The following is a 19,371-nucleotide window of genomic DNA, read 5'->3' as shown; positions in this document are numbered from 1 at the left end:
CTCTGACCGTCTTGGCTAATAGCCATCGATGGACCTATCCTACATAAGCTTATCTAGTTCTTTTTTTTTTTTATGCCCTGTTATAGTCTTGGCCTTCACAACATCCCCTGGCAAGGAGTTCCACAGGTTACCTGTGCATTGGGTGAAGAAATACGTCCTTTTGTTTGTTTTAAACCTGCTGCCTATTAATTTTGTTGGGTGACCCCTGGTACTTGTGTTATGTAAAGGGGTAAATAACACGTCCTGATTTACTGTCTCCGCACCAGTCATGAATTTATAGACCTGTCATCCCCCCCTAGTCGTCTCTTTTCCAAGCCGAACAGCCCCAGTCTTTTTAATCTCTCCTCACATGGAAGCTGCTCCAGACCCCTCCTCATTTTCGTTGCCCTTCTCTGTACCTTTTCCAGTCCTGACATAGCTGGTTTGACTGCCGCTGCACACTGAGCGGATGTGTTCAGAGAACTAGCCACAATGACGCCAAGATCTCTTTCTGGAGCGGTAACAGCTCATTTATGTACCGTTAGGATTATTTTTCCAGTGTGCATGGCTTGGTCCGTAACATGCGGTGACACGGTCCCAGTCAATACAGGGAGAGTTGAAAACCCCCAGGATCACTGGGTTTTCTGTTTTCGTAGCCTCTCAAATCTCCCTGCGCATGTCACCATCCCCATCGCCATCCTGGCCAGGTGGTCGGCAGTACCTTCCCGTGGCTCTGCTCGGAGCATGCCGGCCTGGAATTCCTCGCCTCAGAGATCCTCAGGGACGCTTTGATTCATTTAAGATTTTTACCATATTGACTCTGTTTTCCCACACAGCGCCCCTCCCCCACTAGGGCGATCTACTCTGTCATTCAGCTATTATTGCGCCCCATTGATTATCACCGTTCCACCAGGTGTCCGGCCTTCCTATTCGATCAATAGCCTCATTTCACGCCAGCCGTTCTAGATCACCCTGCTTAGTATTTAGCCTGCCCAGATTCGTAGAGAAGCACTTGTTCGTTGTGTCACTAGTCAGCTGCTTGCCTTCCTGTCTTAGATTTCAATGAGACTCTTGGACGTTTGACTGTTCCTCACTAGCTCCTCCCTGGTCGTTACCCGCTTCCTTCCTGTCCTATTTCCCAGGATACAGAGTTCCCCCTTCAATGATTTCACCCCTATGGGATGTGTCTGCCTGAACCGTGTGCTCCTCCACACCTGTCGGCTTAGGTTAGAAAACCCTCTCCGACCTTTGTAGCTAGACAGGCCAGCAGTCTGGCTCCACTTGGGTTTAGGAGGAGCCCATCCTTCCTGCCTAGGTTCCTCCTTTCCCAAAAGGCGGGTGGTGCCAGTTCTCCGTTTCCAGCATGGCATGGCGCACAGTGGTGAGAAGGCAGCAGGGACGGGGAGCCCTACCTTCTCAGTCTCCCGGCTGCACTTGATGATGAAGATGTTGGCGTAGATGTCCTCCACGCACATCCAGTTGGAGAGGGACAGGGTGGTGTCGGTCCAGACCCAGTCCATCACGGCACGCAGCTCCACCAGGAAGGGCACCAGGCGAAACCTGCCGTGGGCGAGGGGAAAGTGAGCGGTCATTGGCTGCACCCTGGGGGGAACCAGCTGCCCTCTGTCCACCCTGGGTGCCTCTCCCCAGGATCTCCTGCTCACGGGCAGCCCTGGGGTCCTGGCCACATGCCAAGCTGGGCCATCCCATTCTACCTCCCCCAGGGTCCTGGGAAGCACCCCTTGGATACAGGATCCTTCTTCACTCCTATCCCTGGCGTTGGTGCGGTACAGTCTCTGCACACGCTCCTAGGGAACGAGGCTCAGAGGCAGGAGGGCTGGGGTGGAGCCCACCCCCGCTGAGATCAAAGGGCAGGTCCCCGTTACCCTTGGAAGAGGAAGAGGTTGAGGTGGTTGTATTTCTTGGTCAGGAAGTTGCCAAGGATGCGAGTCGGGTAGCCGCAGCGGATCTGATAGGCCGACAGAGCGAAATAGATGCACTTCACGAAGTACCACAGCTGGGCTACTGTGTTCAGGCTGAACATCCTGCAGGGGCAGAGCCGGAGGGAGAGACGTCAGTGAGACGAGGAGGCCGGCAGGTGTCAGGGCAATTTGTGCATCACGACGGTTCTCAGCTCCCGCCTGGCTGGGCCAGACCCCGCGCAGCCTGCGCATTAAGGGGCTGTGTAATGAATAATTCGCACTGAGCGCGTACGTCCTGTCTGCAGACGCTGACCCATCTAGCGGCACCCCCCCAGGGAATGACCTGCCCAAAGAAACCAATGGCAAGATGGGAATAGAACCCAGGCTTCCTGACTCCCTAGAACCTGGACTTTGACCACAGGGCCACGCTCCCCTCTGGAACTGCGAGGGTCTGGGCTGGGATACTCTGGGAGCAGAGCGCTGTGCAGTGCCCTCGTCTTCCGGACCGAACGATGGCTGCCCCACCTCCCCGAGACCGCACTACCTTTCGGTGACCGCTGGCAGGATGAAGAACATCCAGAGGTGGATGCCGAAGACCAGGATGACCTGGAAGATGAGCTTGCCCAGCACGGTCTTGCGGAGGTAGAGGGCTCGGTCAATGACCATGGTGGAGAACTGGATGAGCAGCATGACCAGGAAGGCCTCTGGCACCTGGTCGTCCGACAGCGAGGAGGTGATGTCGGCAGCGGCTGAGTGTTTCTGGGGGAAGCCAGGGAGATGGGCCATTACAGGGCACAATGCTTAGCCGTGGGCCCGGCTGGGGAGCCCAGGCTCCAGCCCCGCAGGGAGGCTGGAGCAGGTTAGCGAGGCGGGTGTCTGGCCTGGAGCAGTGGGCGCTGCAGGTCCACGGGGGCGTGGCCAGCCCAGCCGTGGGGCCCGGCTTACCCCAAAGGCCCAGAAGCCGAAGATGATGATGATGAAGTCGACCACGTCTGCCAGGAACATGAGGGCGTAGACATCAGTAGCAGCCTGATACTTGGTGTGCAGGATGGCGCAGAAGAAGCCCCTCAGTGGCTGGTACATGTTCTGTGCCCTGAAAGTAGGCGAGGAACTCAGACCGGTTGGGCTGCTCAGCCAGGGCCCCCCCCCCCGGGTTCCCCCCCAGGCAGCTGAGGGGCAGGGCCCCACCCCCCGGGTCCCCCCCCAGGCAGCTGAGGGGCAGGGTCCCACCCCCCGGGTCCCCCCCAGGCAGCTGAGGGGCAGGGCCCCACCCCCTGGGTCCCGCCAGGCAGCCAGGGGCCCGCCAGCAGCCATCAAGCAAATCAAATGTTTGGTTCATAGAAGTGGACATCTCTTCCCCTCCCGCACCTGACAAATCGAGGGGATGGGGGGTGGCAGGGACAGTGGGGGGGGGGGTCAGGGTGTGCGGTGGTGGCGGGCTCAGAGGCTGTCCCTCCAGGCTGAGGGTTGGGGTCACTTACACAGCTAGAAGGAAGAGCTTGACTCTGAGCCCAGCAGCCTTCAGCTTCTCCCGGGCTGGGCTCTGCTTCTTCTCTTCCTTCTCCTTCTCCTCGTCCTCCTCCTCTGCCGTTCAGAAATCAAGGGTTAGCCCCCAGCATGCCCGGCCCTGCTGGGCTGGGGGCAGCGAGCATGTGGGCTTCTGCCTCTTGGATGGGTGGGGTGGGAGAGCACCCTGCTCTGCACAGCCCCAGAGTGGCACAGACGGGCACCCCCCAGCCCGCTCTGGCAGCGGGTCCCCACAGTGCCAGGGTTTCTAAGGGAGATCCCAGCAGAATGGCCCAGCGACCCTGCCAGGGTCCTTAGCGCCCCCCAGTAGGGAATGTGCTCGCACCACCAGGCCCTCCCCGCCCATGTACCTGCCACTGTTGCTACTGCCTTCCACTTCTTGGTCCACCTCCTCTTCTCCTTCTTCTTCTTCCGGAAGCGCAGATGGCTCCCCTTCTCCCCCTCCCCGGCCCCCTTCTCCTGCAGCTCCAGTCCTGCTGCCACCACCTCTGCCTCTGCCCCATTCGCTGCTGGGGGCTCCGCACCGTCCCCCCTGTCCAGCACGGGTGGCGGCTCCACTGCCGGCTCTGCTGCCTTGCGCTTCTCCTCCTCCGCCCGCTCGGCCTCGCGCTTCTCCTCCTCCGCCCGCTCGGCCTCGCGCTTCTCCTCCTCCGCCCGCTCGGCCTCGCGCTTCTCCTCCTCCGCCCGCTCGGCCTCGCGCTTCCACTTGGCGAAGGCATCCTCCTTGTGATCCCACAGGCCGTAACACTGCAGGGAAGGGGGCAGCCAGGGTCAGTGCCAGCCGGCTGGGGATGAGGGACTGGGGGTCGGGCTCAGGGCACTGCGGTGCCAGGCCTGAAGCTTGGCATGGCATGTCCGGCTGTGCTATCCCTTCCCAGGATTCGGAAGCTGAGCCCCCTCCAGTGAAACAAGACCCCCCGCGACCCCTATGTGTTGTCAGAGGCCGGGCACCAGGATGTACACCTTCCCCAGCTAGCACTGTGCCCTCACATGCCCCCATCACACTGCAGAGCCTGACCCTCCCGCTTCCTTCCCAAATCTCTTAAGGTACCACCGCTGGCACCTATTGAAACCTGGGGGGGGGGTGACACCCCCTTCCGAGCGACTGTCTCCAGCGCCCTGACCTCAGGCAGACGTGCTGGACTGGTTACACTGGCCTCACTGCTCGAAGATGGCCAGAACCACGAGCGACTGATTTCTCTGCCGGGGAGCCACTCAGAGGCTATCTGTGCCCCCACCTGGACCTACGCCCCCAGGGGTGTACCCCTAGCTTTGGGAAAGGCTGCCACCCCAAATTCCAGCACCCCACCTCTGCTACCATGCTTCCTGGAGCTTGAAGGACCCAGCGCTAGGGCCATCTCCCTGCCTGGGGCAGTGAGTCTCAAGGCCTGGCTCCCAAGAGCTCAGGCAGGTGGCCCCACGGCAGCTCAGCCACAAGCCGTACGCACCGGCCGCAACGTCCCCCAGCTCTTACCAGCAGGAGAGAGCGGTGGAAGAACAGAGCCATGAGCTGCACAAGGTCAAACTTGAGGTAGCGGTCGGTCTTCTCCAGGCCCAGGATGCGCGGCGGGAAGAAGGGCTTGGCATCGTTCCGCACCAGTGAGGAGTAGCTGTTCCAGGGGAAGAACCCGAACTGGAAGAGGTATTTCACCACCACCATCACCTGCGGAGGGGAGAGGGGATCAGTCCCCACGCGCAGCCCCAGAGCTCAGCCTCGCCCCACCACGCAGCCAGGCAGGACCCAGGGCTCCGCCCCAGCCAGGGCCGGCTCCAGGGTTTTGGCCGCTCCAAGCAGCCAAAAAAAAAAAAAAAAAGCCGCGATCGCGATCTGCGGCGGCAATTCGGCGGGAGGTCCTTCGCTCCGAGCGGGAGTGGGGACCGTCCACCGAATAGCTGGACATGCCGCCCCTCTCCGGAGCGGCCGCCCCAAGCGCCTGCTTGCCAGGCAGGTGCCTGGAGCCGGCCCTGGCCCCAGCCCGCCGGGGGGCAGAGTGAAGGCTGGCTTCCCTGCCGGCACATGGCAGCCCAGGAGCCAGCCTGCAGCGGGCACCCACCTCGGTGAAGACGATGGCCGTCATCCAGAAGCGCTTGCTGGGCCGCGGGATGGAGAGCATGGCCCACAGGAAGACCAGGATGGGCAGGAAGAGGGAGATGACGGAAGCCGACACCATGTTGTTGAGGATGATGATGAAGTAGCAGAGCAGCTCGGAATGGGCAGCCACGAAGTGGTACAGGGCCAGCAGCAGCTTGAGGAAGCGGTTCTGGGCCCGGTAGAACTGCTCCGACTCCTCCAGCTCCTGGAAGTACTTCTGCCTGGGAAGCACAGAGCCAGACGTGGGCTGATCCTCCTGCCTGCGGGATCCGGGGATATGCCTGGTGCGCCCCAGTGTCGCCCTCTAGTGGCTGAGCCCAGCGACTGGCTCTGCTACCAGCTAAGGGGAACCCTCTCCAATGGCAGAGGCCTGTGTTTGGGGTGCTGCGCTCCCTGGTTTGTGTCCTGCCCCCCTAGAGCAAGTGCCATTTACACAGGAGCTGGGACTTCTTCGTGTACAGGCCTGCTCTGCCTGCCGAGAGAAAAGACAGGCTGGGAGCCTAGCAACGCCTTCCCCAGGGATGCCCCCAGTCCCCAGCACCTGCCGCCCTTTCACTGCCCGTCGTTTGGCTCAGGCAAGCTGCACGGGACTCCAGGAGCCCAGAGTAGTCCAACGGCTCCCCTTCTCCCGGGGCTGGCTGAGTTCCTGGGAGATCAATGCACAGACCGAACTGGGTCTCTCACCTCCGTGTGCAGAACACCGCGCCCCAGGGGTACTGCCCGGAGCTTCCGGCCATGGGGAATGGCAGAGCAGCCATGGAGCAGCGACGCAGACACACATCTGCCACTAGAGGCCGCCCTGCACACTGTGAAACTAACGAGCACATCCCCGGGTGAGCAGGTGCCTGCTGCAGGCTTCGGAGGCTAGGTCCTTCCTAGCCAGAGCCATGCTAATTTGCATGGCTTTCCCACAATGCTTTGCACAGACCCGGCTCTCACTCTGAGCCTTCCACTACCTGTTGGAGAGCAGCTCGCTGGCCGTTCGGGTCCGGTGCTTGGGATACACCAGGAGCTCCTGAGACCCCTGGATCCGCTCCACCTCCTCCTGGGAGCTCAGGGCCGTTATCTGCTCCTCACTGTGGTAGCCGGTTGTCAGGGGGGAGATGGTGTCGTCGGTGCCCTCAGCCCCACTGCTGAGAAGGTCGCCTCCTTCGCACCCACTGGGAGGGCAACGAGCACAGGGTCAGGCTCTCTCTGAGCAGCCAGGGCTTGCATCGGGGGAAGCACCACAGCCCCCGGCCTGGGCGATGCTGGGCTTCGGAGGTGGGCATGGCAGGGTTGGCGTGGCTGGGGGAGAGCCATAGTGCTGCCTCCGGTGGTCATGCAGCAACAGCACAGGTGGCAGGAGGGGAGGAGCAGCAGACCTGGCTGCCATGGGGGAGGGATCACCTGGGGGGCAGAGAGGTGGCAGGAGAGGGCAGCAGGCTGCAGAGAAGGAAACAGAGTAACCCGGCTCCAGGCCGAACTGCCCCTGCCCGGGCCCCTTAGGCACCTGCCTTGAAGCCATGCTGTTGTGAGAGTCCAAGGTGGCGGCCGCCTGCAGGCCTGTCTCGTCGCCCGGCGCCAGCTGGTACAGGTCGTCCAGGACTCCGCTGTGCACCTCGTCTCCCTGCCAGGGGAACAGCAGCGTCACCCAGCGCCCCTCGGCCTGGCGCCTGCAGCGCTCCTCCCCCCGCCCACACCTACCTGGCACAGCTTCTGGGTGAGGACGTATCTCTCCACCCACAGGACGGTGGACATGTCCCTGTGCTCCTTGGTGAAGGCGTGGAGCCACTGGGTGAGCCCGTCCACCGTGGCCTGGCACAGCACCCACAGGAAACGCACCATGTTCAGCGCCCGCTGCACCATGTTGCTTCTCTCTGCAGGGACGGGGAGGGGAAGCTGCTTTCTGGAACCGCGGCACCCAGCTTGGGGAGGGGCCCCCGGCCACCCGGAGGTCAGGGAGGGCCCCGGCTGGTCTCCCCCACGGCTCACTCAGCATCTGGCTGCTTTCACAAGGGCCCGGCAGCACCGGAGGCGAGGTGCACCCCAGGCACCTGGCTGAGCCCCCCACTCCCAGCCCAGAGCGGGGCTGGAGGCACACACAGCCCTGGCCTTACCACGCTGTGCTTAGGGTGAGTGGTGCCCCCTGCCTGGCACAGAGCAGGGTCCAGTCTGGCAGCCCCCCCCACCCCTTGTCAATCCCCTTGGGGCATGGCTGTGCTGCCCTGCTGGCTGTGGGCACATTCCCTCCCCGGGCCCTGAGGGGAGCAGGGCAGGTCGTCCCCATGGGGCGCTCTCTGGCAGATCCCACTCTGGGTGTGCGGGGGGAGGGAGTGGGGCCTGGCACGGGGGGGGAGGCAGTCAGGGCTATGGGGTGCCCATGCCATAGGGGACATGAACCCCCAGCTCTCCCCATCTTCCAGAGCTTCCCACCCACCTGTGTCCTCCTCCTCTTGGTCCTCAGGCTCTTCAGGCGTATCGGCCTCACAGACGTCTCCATCTCCGCCGTCCCCTGCAAGGCAGGGCGGGTTACGCCCCTGAAACCAGCCTGACGCCCCCAGACGGTCATGCTCAGCCTCCATGGGGCTCGCCGTCATCACCCCCTCGGGCTGGCCCACGACAAGGCTCCTCTGGGGCCTGTGGGCAATGGGAGGGGAGCAGGGCCCCCTCCAGCAAGGATTACCACATACCTTGTGGGGAGGGGAATGGGGCCCCAGAGAGGAGGGGGGAAGGACAGGGAGGGAAATGGAGCCATTGGGGTCAGGGGGAAAGACACCCCTTCTCCACGTGGGGCCGGGATGCTGCTGGCCTCCCCAGGTGTGATGCCCCCTCCATCACACTCCCCTCCAAGGGACAGGACATGCCCAGCCAGGGCTCCTCCCAGCTTGGGAAGGGACACACTGCGAGCCCAGAGGGCTCCCTGCCCCCATCTATCCCAGCCAGGGCGAGCCGGGCAAGGGGCAAGGAAGGCAAGCCAGTCCCACCTGCTGGCAACTCAGCGTCCTCCTGGTCCTGCCGCTGCCGCTCCTTCAGTGCAGACTTGGTATTGGTCACCCAGGCCTGATACGCCAGCTGGAGCCGAGAGACAAGGTGGGGAGCTCAGTGTCCGGCAGCCGCCAGCCCCACCGCAGGCGTGGCCTGCCCAGGACCAACCTGCCCGCTGCCCCTCCCTGTGAGCAGAGGGCAGGCGGGCAGCTGGGGGGGCGGTTCCTGCCCAGACACGAGCTTCCCAGAGGTTTGTGCCAAAATATCCATAAACTACCCAGGGTGTCTGCAAACCCGCCCTGCACTGGAGTCTGGTCCTGTCTATCCCCAGGGACGGCACTGCCACGCTGACCCGGGGGCCCCATCACTGCAGCCTGGCTGAGGAGGGGGAAAGAGGATGCGGGGTGGAGACGGACAGGCACGGGGGGGAGAGCTGGGGGCATGGGGGATGGGGCTGGACAGAGGAGAGACAGATGGATAAGGACAGGGATAGGTGGACAGAATGCGGATGGACGGACGGACAGATGAGCAGAGTGGACAAGACGGACGGACACCCAGTTTGTCCAGCCATGACCACGGCTAGCAGGTAGTTGCCCGGCTCCAGCAGGGCCGGCTCGGGGCTGCCCTTACCTGGAACGCACTCTGCTTGGCTGGCTTCTGCTCCTCCAAGCTGGCCTCCTCCTCCTCACTGTCCGACTCGAAGAGGAAATACTCACCCGAGTGCAGCACTGTGGGGAGCCGGGGAGGGGGAGACAACACACAACAGCCGGTGTCATGGAGGGTCCTGCAGAGGACGCAGCCCGGGAGGGAAGGTCCCTGCTCCCACCCCCCCAACTCCTGGGGGGAGGGGAGGGGAGGGAAATGGCGCTCAGACTAGGCCCCACAGCACTGATGGCTCTGTGGGGCTTTGACCAGCTCAGCCCAGGATAAGGTGACGTCAGGCTTATGACTCTGGGGGCAGAGCCCACCTGGAGGCGGCCCTGAGCGCGGCGTATCTCAGGGCACCATCAGTGCAACCCAGCGAGCAGCCGCTTACCCCAGTCACGGTGCTCCTCCCGGCGGGCTCCCCACGGACTCCACTCTCACTGCACGTGACCCGAGCCTGTCCACGGGGCCCTGCCTGCGCCCTAGATGTCCTCGCACCCTCACCCGAGGGCCCAAAGGGAGCCCGATGCCCCAGGTCCTTCCCCAGGACCCCAGAGGAGCAGTGGGGAAAGCGGGCAGGGCGTGGAAGCCACATGGAGAACCCAGCTCGAGGAACCACTCCTGCTGCAGGGTCAGGAACGGTCCTCTCTGGGCGGCTGCCTGGCCAGCTCCCGCTCCTGACGGCTCCCAAGCGTGGAGGTGGGCAGGAATTCACCAGCAGCCAAAATGGGACTCCTACCCGGACGCCTCTTCCAACGAGCAGCGTCTTGGAGGGGGGTAGCACGAGCTCTGCGGGGCTGCCTTGCCTTTGAGCAACGGGGACGTTCTTCAGGCAGGCCCCAGAGGCTGCCTCAGCTCCAGCGGAACGAGCGTGACCATGGCGTGGTGGGTCGAACGTGGCTAGCTCCTACCACGCCTTCACCCGGGGAGAACCGCTGGTCTCTATCAGCAAAGGCCACGGGCAGCGTGGGGGTGTCCTGGAATTATTCTGTTCTGCTGCCGTGACTCGCCAAGCTCCCTGTGAGGGCTCTTCCTGCTAGGGTGGGAGCTGAGCCCTGCTCTGCCCAGCACAGGAGGAGGAAGAGGACTTTACTTCCTCCAAGGAGGGCCCCTTCTATCAGGCCCCAGTGGAGGAGAGGACGGTACAAGGGACACCTCCCTTACCGGGGGTCAGAAGGAACCGAGGGGCGGTTGGGTTGGCTCCGTGCCCTTTATGCCCTTGGGCGGAGGGTTGGGGGAGGACAGCTAGGGCATGGGCACAGGCCCCATACACACTGATGGCCAAAGAATCTGATCTCATGCACCCGCGCACCGAGAGTGGAGTCCCCGAAGAGCCACCAAGCGCTCTGCAGAATGAGCATTAAAACAGCTGCATCCCAATCAGCCACCGAGCAGTCCCGGAGCCTGTGGCTAGCGCCCTGGGGCGCAGCGCTCACGGAGCACGCTGGCACCTCTACGGCCAGGCACTCGGGGATTGGCAGGGGCCATGTGCCAGCTTGCACCAGTGACTTCCGCAGGAGGAACCGGTGCGCACGAGAGCTGAATGGCACAGGCCCCTGTAGGCAGGGCCCCAGGCGAGTGCTCCGGGGCAGCCGTGCTGCACACAGATTAGCTGCACGGTTCGCTCACGGAACCCAGCCCCCCCTAGGTTTAAGCCTGAAGCCTGGTTCCAAGGACCCTCTGCTCGGGGGGGGGAGATTGTCTACAAAGGGGCTCCAATGGGCACCTAGGATCTGTTCCCAAGCCCCTCACCGATTAGTACCGACAAGCACAGAAACACCAGGTTAGCACCCCAGGGTGTGGGTGGGAAGCAGAGTCGGGAGGAGCCGGGCTCGGGGCCACGCAGGGCAGGACAGACTGCCAGCACCGGCGCCAGCCGCGAGGAAGGCACCATTGGAGCTGCAGAGGGGATGGGCAAGCCGGCAGATCGGCCCTGCCCCTGCTGCAGCCCCCCGCAGGCGTTAGTGACCCCCTACCAGAAAGGTTAGAGCTGAGGGCAGTCGCCCGTGTTAGTGCTCCATGCTGGGGCGGGGGCAGTACCTGCGGCATGGTCTAACCAGGGCCGCCACCAATTCTTCCTCTGCCGGGAAGGGTCCTTCTCGCCACTCGGCTCTGCGGAACGGGCACATCAGAGGGTGAGCACCACGTCGGCCGGGGCAGGACGCCTGTCGGCCGCACCAGCTCGCACCCTGCCCCATGGCAGTCAAGACCACGGCACAGATCTCGGAATTGGGCAGGGCACAGCAGGGGAGGTGACGGGCCATGCCCAACACGCTGGGTGGAAATGAACACGCCCGGTGTGCCCGATCCAGCCTCTGAGGCTGCTTGTGGGGGAGTGGGGCAGGGAGGGAGGACCTCTAGCTTGCTCGCACTCTTCACAGCACAGAGTCGTGGCCCTAGCGGCGCCCAGGCCGGCAAAGGAACTAACGCTGCTGTGGGGGCATGAATCCTGGGGTGGCACCATCTGAGGGCAAACCACCTCGCTGCACTGCTAAGGGAGGGTCTGCGGGAGAACGGGCATGGATGTGGGGCTTCCTGGGGCAGGGGAATGACAGACACACGCAGGAGGGAGGGACAGACAGATGTTTCTGCTCAGCGTGGGGGGTTATGGGCCACCTGACTCTCCAGGACACCGGGTGTGGGCCATGCAGCCCCACCCTGTGCACCCCAGGTCCCCAAAAGCCACTGCCAGTTCTCTCCAGCCCGTCCTACCCAGCCAGGCTCCCATTGGGATACCAGCCCGGTAAAGGGCACTGGGTGCACAGGACTCCCTGGGGGTGGCAGCAGGAGCTAGCGCTGGGCTCGAGATGCTGCCGCTGCTGTGGTGCCCCAGGCCGGCCCTGCCATTCTCACCTGGCTGGTCCTCGTCCGGGGCCTCGGTGGAGTCGCTGCGGCGCTGCCCCAGGTGGTATTTCTCCTGCTTCGCCCGGATCCTCTCCATCCTGCAGCCACAAACACAGAGCAGCTGCGGGCGCTGGCGCTGTCTGTCCCCCCACTCCAGCCAGCTGTCTGATCACAGCCAGCACACAGGGGCCCCAGCCACAGGTGCAGGAGACCTTCTCCTTGCCCAATACTTCCCCTACCCCCAGCTGGGGGGGTCCATCTCCCCGCCACGGAGCCAGGCGGCCAGCTTCCGCTCCCCAGGCCCCCGTTTGCAGAGAGGCTGTGGGCAGCGAGAACCCCCAGCCCGGGGCCCGCCCTCTCGGCTGACTCACTGTCGCTTGAGCTGGGCCAGCGACTTCTCCTCGGCGTGCCGGTGGGAACTCATACTCTTCAGGGTTCTGGCCTTGTACAGCGCGAATCCTCTGCGGAGACAGCACGGGGCAGTGAGCCGGGGCACCCCCCGCACGCTGCCCCCTGCCCAGGCGCTGCAGCAAGACAACCTCCGCCCCCGGGGCACCGCGCCCAGAGCTCAAGGCACAAGGGATCCAGGAGCAGAGCACTGGCACCTCCAACTTCCCCTGGGGCCCCAGGCTCTCCAGCCCCTGCTGGCCTCTGGGCGGGGCCCCACAGGAACTAGGGCCTCCAGTCCCCGGCGCTCCATGGGAGCTGGGGGAAATGCGGCCTTCAGCCTCTGCCGGGGGCACAAGCAGGGAATGCCACCTCCATGCCAGTCCGGTTCTCAGCACAGGCTGGGCAGGTGGCAGAAGCGCACCTCACAGGGAGATCCTCCCCCCCGCCCCTGCTGTGAGGGGGCTCCCAGCCTGCCCCACCAGCATGCATCCCCTGGCCATGCCGCCCCCACCTGGAGGCCTGCAAGGCCGAGGCCTGGAGCTCCATCATGACGTGCAGGAAATAGTAACTGAGGAAGACTCTGCGCTGGAGGAGGAGGAAGAAGAAGCAGATGCTGTCCCAGATGATGCCAGCCTCCTCCACGGGCAGCGAGCAGTCCTGGTCCTTGCCCATCTCCTTGGCTGGCAAAGCAGAGAGACAGGACCGTTCAGGGCCTCGACCTCCACACTGCAGGCATGAAGATCTCCGGGACTCAGCCCCCACCTTCCGGACACTGGGAGACCTCAGGCTCCCCTCCCACAGTGCTGGGCCCCGCACTTCCAACCCCACAACACCCTGAGCCTCGGCCCCTCCCAGCCTCTTGACACTGGGGGACCCCAGGCCTCAGTGGGCCAGCCCCTTACTGCCAGCCCCCTGATACTGGGATAGGCCCATGGTCCAAGCCCCTGGCATACAGCAGGGGATGTGAGAGAGCAGGGGGGCTAGTATGAGGTTCTGCTCCCCCCCAGAGATACTGGCCATGCCCGGGGTGCCCGCGCTGACCCTGCCAGCACAGCCTGCCCGCCGGCACTCTGCCCAGCAGCCGGAGACTCACGGTCATAGTAGCCCTTGACGGTGCAGACCAGGCTGAAGAGTTGGATCACCCAGCAGAAGTTGCTCTGCATCTGCTGCACGAAGACGCAGGAGAGGAGCTGCCGGGACAGAGTGGGGGAGGGGGTCAGCCCCCCCAGGGCTCCAAAGGGCCCTGGGACCATTCCCCTCCCCCCACGCTGCCCGCTCGGGCCCCTGCCACTCTGCTCCACACTCCCCTGTGTCTAAAGGAAACGCATGCCCAGCCCTGCTTCGCCAGGGCTTCCCAAAGCACAGGCAGAAGGCCCCTATGGAGGAGGGGGCTCCCACAGGGGCACGTGAACCCTGCCCAACCCATCCGGCCCCAGGGCCACACGGGGCTCTGAATTGTGCACAGACAAGGAAGGCAGAGCCCCCCTCGCCCACCCAGCCCTGGGGGATGTTTTCACGGGGCCAGAGGAGCAGGCAATGGGCAGATAACCAAGGAGGAAAGGGGCCAGGGCAAGGCACAGAGTGAAGCTGGGGCTGGCCCCAAAGAGGGTGCATGGGGGGTGCTAAGAGGGTGCTCCCTTGGGCTTTGGCATACCCAGCAGTGCCCCTGCCCCCCAGGCCCTGCCAGGGCTCTCCCAGCCGTGCCGTGCCCGGTGCCCATTCCCAGGGGGCATTGGCGGGGGCAGGTGCTCACCGACAGCATGTTCTTGGAGATGATGACAGTGACATTGTAGAGGATGAGGCAGTCCCAGAGCACCAGCCGGGCCTTGGCCGGCTTGCGCAGCATGGCCGTGCCGAAGAGCAGCAGGTAGAAACAGGCCAGCAGGTAGCCCAGGCCGAAGATGCTGATGCGGGTGGCACCGGTGATGAAGACCACGACCAGGACGAACCAGAAGAGGTAACGGAACACCACCACCTTCAGCATGTCCAGGTACGACCTGCAGCCAGGGCAGCCGGCTCATAGCAGCGCTGACAGCCCTGGAGCCGCGGGGCAAGGGCAGCCCTCCCACCCTATCCCTGTGGCACAGTGGGCAGTTCGGTCCTGGGCCGCTGGGGGTCTGGGTGGCAGGACACCCCTTCCCCAAGGAGCAGAGCGAGATGCCCCACAGGCCGCCAGATGGTCTCCATGCCTCATCCCCTCCCTGTGGCCCTCTACCGTCAGAGCAATGTCCTGCTCCCCTGAGCCAGGGCCCCCCAGCCCCCCTGCCCAGTGCTTTCGAGGGAGCAGGCTCTGCGCCCTCTGGGTGCTTCAGCACAGCCCCACTGAGCCGGGAGTTGCCCAGGCCAGGCCCCGCTACCTGCGCTTGCCCATCCCCTACCTGCAGTTGATGAAGTTGGGCACCGGGTTGGGTCTGCCCCTGGCCAGCTCCAGCTGGTCCGTGTTCTCCCCGGCCGCCCTCAGCCACTCCTCCGTCCGCTCGGCTTCAAAGACCTGCCACTGCTGGGAGGCACAGAGCAGCAGCAGGAAGTCACCTGCAGGGAGAAGAGAGTCAAAGGGACCCCACCATGCCAACACCATGGGCACCTTGGAGAATGAGCTGGATGGACCCCAGCCAGGCCCCTCCTCCAAGGGGGCAGACCCCAGCTGGGCCCCTCCTTCTCCCACCAAAGGGGTGGACCCCAGCCAGGCCCCTCCTCCAAGGGGGCAGACCCCCAGCTGGGCCCCTCCCCCTGCCTGGGAGGCACAGCTGGTTCTCACCTCCATGGAAGCTGCTCCCTGTGACATGCCCAGAGGTGCGAAGCGCATGGTGAATACCCAGCTGGCCGGGTCATGGGGCCAGTGGGCGAGGCTGGCAGACAAGTTCCTCTGGCTAGCAGGGGGGATATGCAGGGGGAGAGTCAGGCCTGTGGGATTCCCCTGGGGAAGGACACTGGCAACCAAGACTCTGCTCCCAAGGCCTGGAACGAGGCATTTCCCGGGGGGGGGACATGCGCTGCCCAGGAGCCAGTGCACTGCTTTGAGGGTGGGTGGACAGACAGCCGGGAAGGAGGAGGCACCAGTCCCATGGGGAGCAGTGGTGCCACGTGGACCGGGGGCTTGCCCAGGGCGAGGACGGGTACTCACTGATGAGGTTGGTGGAGTTGGGCGCCATGTAGAAGTCGGGCAGATACATCCATTTGATGAGAGCCGAGTTCATGGGGATGGAGCGGCTCCACCTCCAGGGATAGTCTGCCAAGGAGAGGAGAGGTCACCGGAGGAGCGGGGCACACGTGCCCCCACCATGCCCATGTGTCTGCTCCCAGGCCTGCTACAGAGATGGGGGTTCGATAACACACAAGCATCAATGCTCCCCCCAGCTACTCCCTTGTCCGTGCAGAGATAAGAGGGGCAGAGGGAAGGAAGAAAGGGGTCCTTGCCCGTGCTGAGGTTGGGGGCTGGGGTGAGAAGAAAGGGGTTTCTTACCCATGCAGAGATCTGGGGGGGGAGTGTCTCTGCCTGTGGAGAGGTGGGGGGGAAGGAAGGGGTCCCTGCCTGAGGAGAGATTGGGGAGAGGGGAAGGAAAGGGTTTCCTGCCCATGCAGCGATTTAGGAGCAGGGCTTCCAAGCATCCCCCGCTCTCCTGGTCCCGGCCCCCTGGGCCTTACCTATGCAGAGGGCAGGGGGGATGCCCACGCACAGCAGGTACTGGTAGAGCAGGAAGAGGGCCAGGAAGAGGCAGTACTTGGGCCAGAGCCTGGCGATGGCGGCGCGGCGGCGGCGGGTCAGGATAACGACCAGCCAGCAGCCGTGCAGGATCACCATGAAGTTCATGCGCTGCCCGATCACGTTCACCGTCATGAGGAAGCAGACCTGGGTGGGGGAGACGAGGGGCTGAGCTGCCGGCAACCCCATGCCAGGGGGCCTGGCTGGCGCCGCCCTCCCCACACCGAGCCAGCTGAGGGCAAGAAGAACAAGGGTCCCGCTGCGCCCGCAGTGTCCCCCCTCCTGAACTGCACCCCGGGCAGCAGCGCCAGGGAATCACCATCCTGGGGGAGTTAATTCCCCACAGCCAGTGTCCGAGCGTTTCCGAAGGCAGGGTCTGGGCGGGGGGGTTTGCCTGCCATGCTGGGGTCCTGCTCACAGGACTGGGGAGCACCCGCTCCCATAGACACGCCGCTCTTGGCGCCAGGGCTGGGGGGCTGCCCTCAGCCCTGCCCTCTCACCTCCAGGCCAAACTTGTAGTAGAAGTAGTTGATGAAGTATTTGGCGCAGCTGATGAGGCCCTGGTCCAGATGCTCACGTGACGCCTCCTCGAAGAGCGTCTGGGTGGCGGGCGGCGCCAGCTGGTACTGCTTGCGGTAATACTCCTGGCGCCGGTACACAATGGCCTCGAAGACGAGCAGCATCAGCACCAGCAGGTGGTTCTGCAGGGGAACGGCCAGGGGCGAAGGTGAGTCCCAGCTGGGAGCGAGGGCTTGGGGCATGGCGGGCAGGAGGGGTCACCCCACCAGCCATGGGCGAGGTGCTGGACTGCCCACGGCCCACATGGATTCACCGGCTTTGCTGCTGTGACGAACTGGGACTGTTCTTACTGTGGTCTGTGAATGCTGACAGGGGAGTGTGGCTAGGATAGTCTACATTGGGGGATGGGAGACTGCCCGAAGGAGAATACCTGAGCATGTAACATGAGAACCCAGGAAGGGGTTGGAGGCCAGGTGACACCTTGGCCTGGGAAACTGAACAAAGGCTGTGGGAGGGGTCGCTGAAGGCAGAGTGTTGGAAGCTGGCTGGTGAGATGGCTGGGAGGCAGAGGGGGGCTGGGATGCCCTGGGACCCCAAGATGGATCTAACTGAGGGGGGTCCTGTTGTCTGTGCCTGCAAGACCTGTCTTGGACTGTATTCCTGTCATCCAAATAAACCTTTACTGGCTGGCTGAGAGTCATGGTGAATCGCAGGAAGCTGGGGGTGCAGGGCCCTGAGTTCCCCCACACTCCGTGACAGCTGCCAACGCTGACCCCGGCGGAGGGGCAGGCGGTTCCCGTTTTCACTGGGCCAGTGTGGACAGCGGGTGAATGTGGGTGAGCTGGTGCCTCCGAGGGCTCAAATCCTGCCTTGGGCCCCATGGGAGGAGCTGGGGGTCTCTGTCCCATGCCCACTACGCGGGCATCCCCAGCAGGAGCATGGCAGCGGCAGAGCGGGCCGCGAGTCCAGCAGAGAGCAGGAGCAGTGCCCCCGAATCACCCACCTGGATGTAGCCCAGGTTGGGGAAGCCCTTGCGGATGCCGAACCAATTGGCAGGGTCCACGGGGCCCCGGTAGAGCGTGGAGTTCTTCACCTCCGCCTCCAGCAGGTTGGTGTCATTCAGCTGAGGCTGCGGCGCAAACACACAAACAGACGTCAGCTGCCAGGCGTGGGACCCAGCCCCCCGGCAGGGGGTCCCCATGATTCTCCATCGGAGGAGGGGCGTCTGGCCCACCAGCTGCCAATCCCTCCCAGTGCCTGGCAGCTGCATGGCTGATGCCCGCGCTGTCCTGGGGCAGCAGCACATTGGGCTGCCCTGCAGGGACGGGCATGCCGGTGGCAGCTCCCTGGGGCAGGATGGAGGGAGCCCTGCCGACCTCCCAGGGCTGCCTGCTGCGGGAGCCCACAGGCTGAGGGGGGAGCCCCGATCCCCTCCTGGATCCTGTCCCGTCCCTGCCCCGCGCACCTCGGTGCAGTTGCTGGAGTACTCATGCGGGTCGACGGCCTTCAGCTGGTAGAGCATCTTGCAGACGATGATGATGCAGACCCAGATGGTGCAGAGGCAGGAGGCCATGTGGCGGAAGCGGCAGTAGGGCAGGGCGAAGGCCCATAGCGCCACCAGCAGGAAGTTCATGACCGACACCTGCAGAGAGCACATGGGAGCAAGGGCAGAGCTGGGGGTGCTGGTCAGGGGCCCCCACCTCCACGGACACCTTCCAGCCTCACCGCGGACGGCCAGGGCCCCCCACTGAGTCACGTGGCAGCCGAAGGAACCCCCAGGCTAGCTAGCGGCCCCCTCCCACCCCGACGCAGCGCTCCCCCTGCCCCGAGGATCCCACCCCCCATACGGGGCCCTCCCGATGGCTGGCAGAGGCAGATTGCCCTGCAGCTGCTCCAGGGCCAGGGGGAAGGGGTGGGAGGCCTCGAGGGCATTTTCCTTCCTGGGCTCCCAAGCACGCCCGCCCATCCCCCGTTACCTCCTGCAGCGCCACCCACACGGTGTAGAGCGCCACCAGCTTGAGGACGTGCAGCTCCAGCAGGCGCCGCACAAAGACCTGCCCGCGGGTGAGGATGTCGGAGAAGGTCCAGCCCAGCACCACCAGGCGCTCCAGCACCAGGCCCCACTTACCGGGCACCGCTGCAAAGCAGGGCAGCTTGTCAGGGCCGTGCGCTCACCCTCCCCCACCAGCGCCCCCCACCTGCCATGCGCTCCCCCTCCTCCATCAGCGCCCCCCACCTGCCGTGCGCTTCCCCTCCCCCCACCAGCGCCCCCCACCTGCCATGCGCGTCCCCTCCCCCCCAACGCCCCCCACCTGCCGTGCGCTCCCCCTCCCCCCCAGCGCCCCCATGTACCGTGCACGTCCCCTCCCCCCCCAGCACCCACCACCTGCATTGCGCTCCCCTTCCCCCACCAGCGCCCCCCACCTGCCATGCGCTCCCCCTCCCCCACCAGCGCCCCCCACCTGCCGTGCACGTCCCCTCCCCCCACCAGCGCCCCCCACCTGCCGTGCACTCCCCCTCCTCCATCAGCACCCCCCATGTACCGTGCACTCCCCCTCCCCCACCAGCGCCCCCCACCTGCCGTGCGCTCCCCCTCCTCCATCAGTGCCCCCCATGTACCGTGCACGTCCCCTCCCCCCCCAGCACCCCCCACCTGCCTTGCGCTCCCCTTCCCCCACCAGCGCCCCCACCTGCCATGCACTCCCCCTCTCCCACCAGCGCCCCCCACCTGCCGTGCGCTCCCCCTCCTCCACCAGCGCCCGCCACCTGCCATGCACGTCCCC

The 19,371-nt window shown here is 64.6% G+C and overlaps 1 protein-coding gene across 4 annotated transcripts in view; it reads right to left on the bottom strand.

Moving 5' to 3' along the window:
* PIEZO1 (piezo type mechanosensitive ion channel component 1) overlaps positions 1-19,371 on the bottom strand; it is a 103,229-nt gene that overhangs the window by 6,011 nt on the left and 77,847 nt on the right. For all 4 annotated transcript variants that reach the window (XM_054048840.1, XM_054048838.1, XM_054048839.1 and 1 more), the window contains exons 18-44: positions 18,565-18,725; positions 18,054-18,230; positions 17,592-17,717; positions 16,570-16,770; positions 16,012-16,216; positions 15,491-15,595; positions 14,745-14,898; positions 14,120-14,363; positions 13,460-13,556; positions 12,878-13,046; positions 12,348-12,437; positions 11,986-12,074; positions 11,173-11,244; positions 9,118-9,215; positions 8,487-8,574; positions 7,940-8,014; positions 7,207-7,379; positions 7,017-7,129; positions 6,477-6,680; positions 5,483-5,741; positions 4,903-5,091; positions 3,779-4,175; positions 3,383-3,485; positions 2,847-2,994; positions 2,446-2,660; positions 1,866-2,024; positions 1,392-1,539 (exon numbers count right to left, since the gene is read on the bottom strand). In XM_054048840.1, coding sequence (XP_053904815.1) covers positions 1,392-1,539; positions 1,866-2,024; positions 2,446-2,660; positions 2,847-2,994; positions 3,383-3,485; positions 3,779-4,175; positions 4,903-5,091; positions 5,483-5,741; positions 6,477-6,680; positions 7,017-7,129; positions 7,207-7,379; positions 7,940-8,014; positions 8,487-8,574; positions 9,118-9,215; positions 11,173-11,244; positions 11,986-12,074; positions 12,348-12,437; positions 12,878-13,046; positions 13,460-13,556; positions 14,120-14,363; positions 14,745-14,898; positions 15,491-15,595; positions 16,012-16,216; positions 16,570-16,770; positions 17,592-17,717; positions 18,054-18,230; positions 18,565-18,725 — 4,259 coding nt within the window. The remainder of the gene's footprint in view (positions 1-1,391; positions 1,540-1,865; positions 2,025-2,445; positions 2,661-2,846; positions 2,995-3,382; positions 3,486-3,778; positions 4,176-4,902; positions 5,092-5,482; positions 5,742-6,476; positions 6,681-7,016; positions 7,130-7,206; positions 7,380-7,939; positions 8,015-8,486; positions 8,575-9,117; positions 9,216-11,172; positions 11,245-11,985; positions 12,075-12,347; positions 12,438-12,877; positions 13,047-13,459; positions 13,557-14,119; positions 14,364-14,744; positions 14,899-15,490; positions 15,596-16,011; positions 16,217-16,569; positions 16,771-17,591; positions 17,718-18,053; positions 18,231-18,564; positions 18,726-19,371) is intronic.

The sequence above is a fragment of the Malaclemys terrapin genome, chromosome 14 (assembly GCF_027887155.1).
Source record: "Malaclemys terrapin pileata isolate rMalTer1 chromosome 14, rMalTer1.hap1, whole genome shotgun sequence".
Classification (NCBI taxonomy): domain Eukaryota; kingdom Metazoa; phylum Chordata; order Testudines; family Emydidae; genus Malaclemys; species Malaclemys terrapin.
This window is presented reverse-complemented; position numbering and strand designations above follow the sequence as displayed.